At 38.4% G+C, this 1,638-nt stretch overlaps 1 protein-coding gene across 1 annotated transcript; it reads left to right on the plus strand.

The window, feature by feature from the left end:
• Nucleotides 1-347: 347 nt before the first annotated feature.
• On the plus strand, nt 348-1,638 carry LOC112173630 (putative [ribosomal protein S18]-alanine N-acetyltransferase). The gene is made up of 3 exons (XM_024311317.2): nt 348-704; nt 955-1,194; nt 1,356-1,638. The coding sequence occupies exons 1-2, from the start codon at nt 461-463 to the stop codon at nt 1,182-1,184; spliced, it is 474 nt and encodes a 157-aa protein (XP_024167085.1). The 5' UTR covers nt 348-460; the 3' UTR covers nt 1,185-1,194; nt 1,356-1,638.

Raw genomic sequence — 1,638 nt, forward strand, 5'->3', positions numbered from 1 at the left:
GCTTCACTCTCAGTCAGATGCAAAAAAAAAAAAAAAGTGATAAATCATTCCAAAGGGTGTCGAGTCTTGAAAGAAGTAGTAGACTACACATGAATTTCCATAGACATTGTCACATTTAGAGATGTCAGCATCCAAGAGGCTTAGAATAATGCGAGATTGCCAGGGAAGCAAATTTTTCAATTTTATGATTGTTAAAATTTTTAGATTTTACGGATCATAATTTTGTTGAAAATAAATTTAATGCCATGCCATTTGCCACAATCAATCAAGATCATTACATGCTTTTATATTCAAAGTTTCGCAAAAAGTGTAAAAAAAACTGTATCAAATAGCTAGTGTCCATTAATCCGAACCCATTCTAAATAAAAATAATAAAATTTAAGACTTAATAGCGTTAACAACTCCAAGTTAACGAAGACTAGTGTTAATCCCCTCCCGAAGAGAACTAGGCAAACTGTCAATGGCGGGCGGGGACATTGTGGAGCTCCAAAGAAACTCTGCCAAGTGGGTAACAATAGTGGAAGACATAGTGAAGCTAGAGAGGAAGATCTTTCCGAAACATGAATCGCTTGCTAGAAGCTTTGATGAAGAACTGAAAAAGAAGAACAGTGGGTTGCTTTACATCGAGTTAGATGGTTCAGTTGCCGGCTATGTCATGTACTCTTGGCCTTCTTCCCTGTACGCTTCTATCACAAAGCTCGCAGGTTTCTAGCCCATTTTCTTCCTTCAACTATTTTTCACACAGAGTAATTTGGTTTCTCGTGTAAATGGGCTTCTTCTTCAGTTGTGAAATATGCCCATTAAGTGTTCGATGGAAGTACCCAATGAAACATTATAGCTCAGATGCTGAGTAAATGCTTCTTCTTGGCTTACTAAATGTTGTACATCTTTGCATCTTATATTCGCTGAATATCTGGATATTGATTTGTTCTATGTGGTTGTTCTTCCATATAGTGAAGGATAGTTGCAGGAGGCAAGGCTATGGAGAGGCACTGCTGACAGCGGCCATTCAGAAATGCCGAACCCGAAACGTGGGGAGAATATCACTTCATGTTGATCCTTTGAGGACTCCTGCCATGAATCTTTACAAGAAACTCGGTTTCAAAGTTGATAACCTCATACAAGGGTACTACTCGTCGGATCGGAATGCCTACAGACTGTACTTGGATTTTGATGCCAGCTAGTGAAATTGAGGTCGAAATTTTCTCCATATTGCTCAAAATATCTTCTTTAGCTCTGTATGAGATTGTGGATCAAGCATGCACTTGTGTTTGTGTCTACTGTTAGACCTGTGCTAATTCTTAAAAAGGGAATGGCTTTAGTCATTAAACAACCAATTGTTTAAAGTTTTGCAGATACTTAATCGCAGCAGCAGTAGAGACTCGTCACACATAATCACTAAGGAAGTCGGAGCTCTTAACTCCCAACTCTCCATGGATGGATGAATTGTCGAATCTCTTAAATTCTAACTTGTTTTTTGGTTTCTTTTTTTTTTGAAATTTCTGAGAGAGAATCCCTTCAAGTACTTGCTCTTTGCATTTACATGAACTTTTGAAAAACTTGCAATCAAAGCACGTATGCACATCCTTAGAAAAGTCCTTCAGAATGGATGTGAGGGCGGCATGAGCCTCCTCCTAA

This window comes from Rosa chinensis, chromosome 6 (genome assembly GCF_002994745.2).
Source record: "Rosa chinensis cultivar Old Blush chromosome 6, RchiOBHm-V2, whole genome shotgun sequence".
Lineage (NCBI taxonomy): Eukaryota > Viridiplantae > Streptophyta > Magnoliopsida > Rosales > Rosaceae > Rosa > Rosa chinensis.

Coding starts and splice junctions, on each gene's coding strand:
- LOC112173630 (XM_024311317.2), top strand. CDS start 461: ATGGCGGGCGGGGACATTGTGGAGCTCCAAAGAAACTCTGCCAAGTGG. Junction 705..954: donor TTCTATCACAAAGCTCGCAG/GTTTCTAGCCCA, acceptor TCTTCCATATAG/TGAAGGATAGTTGCAGGAGG.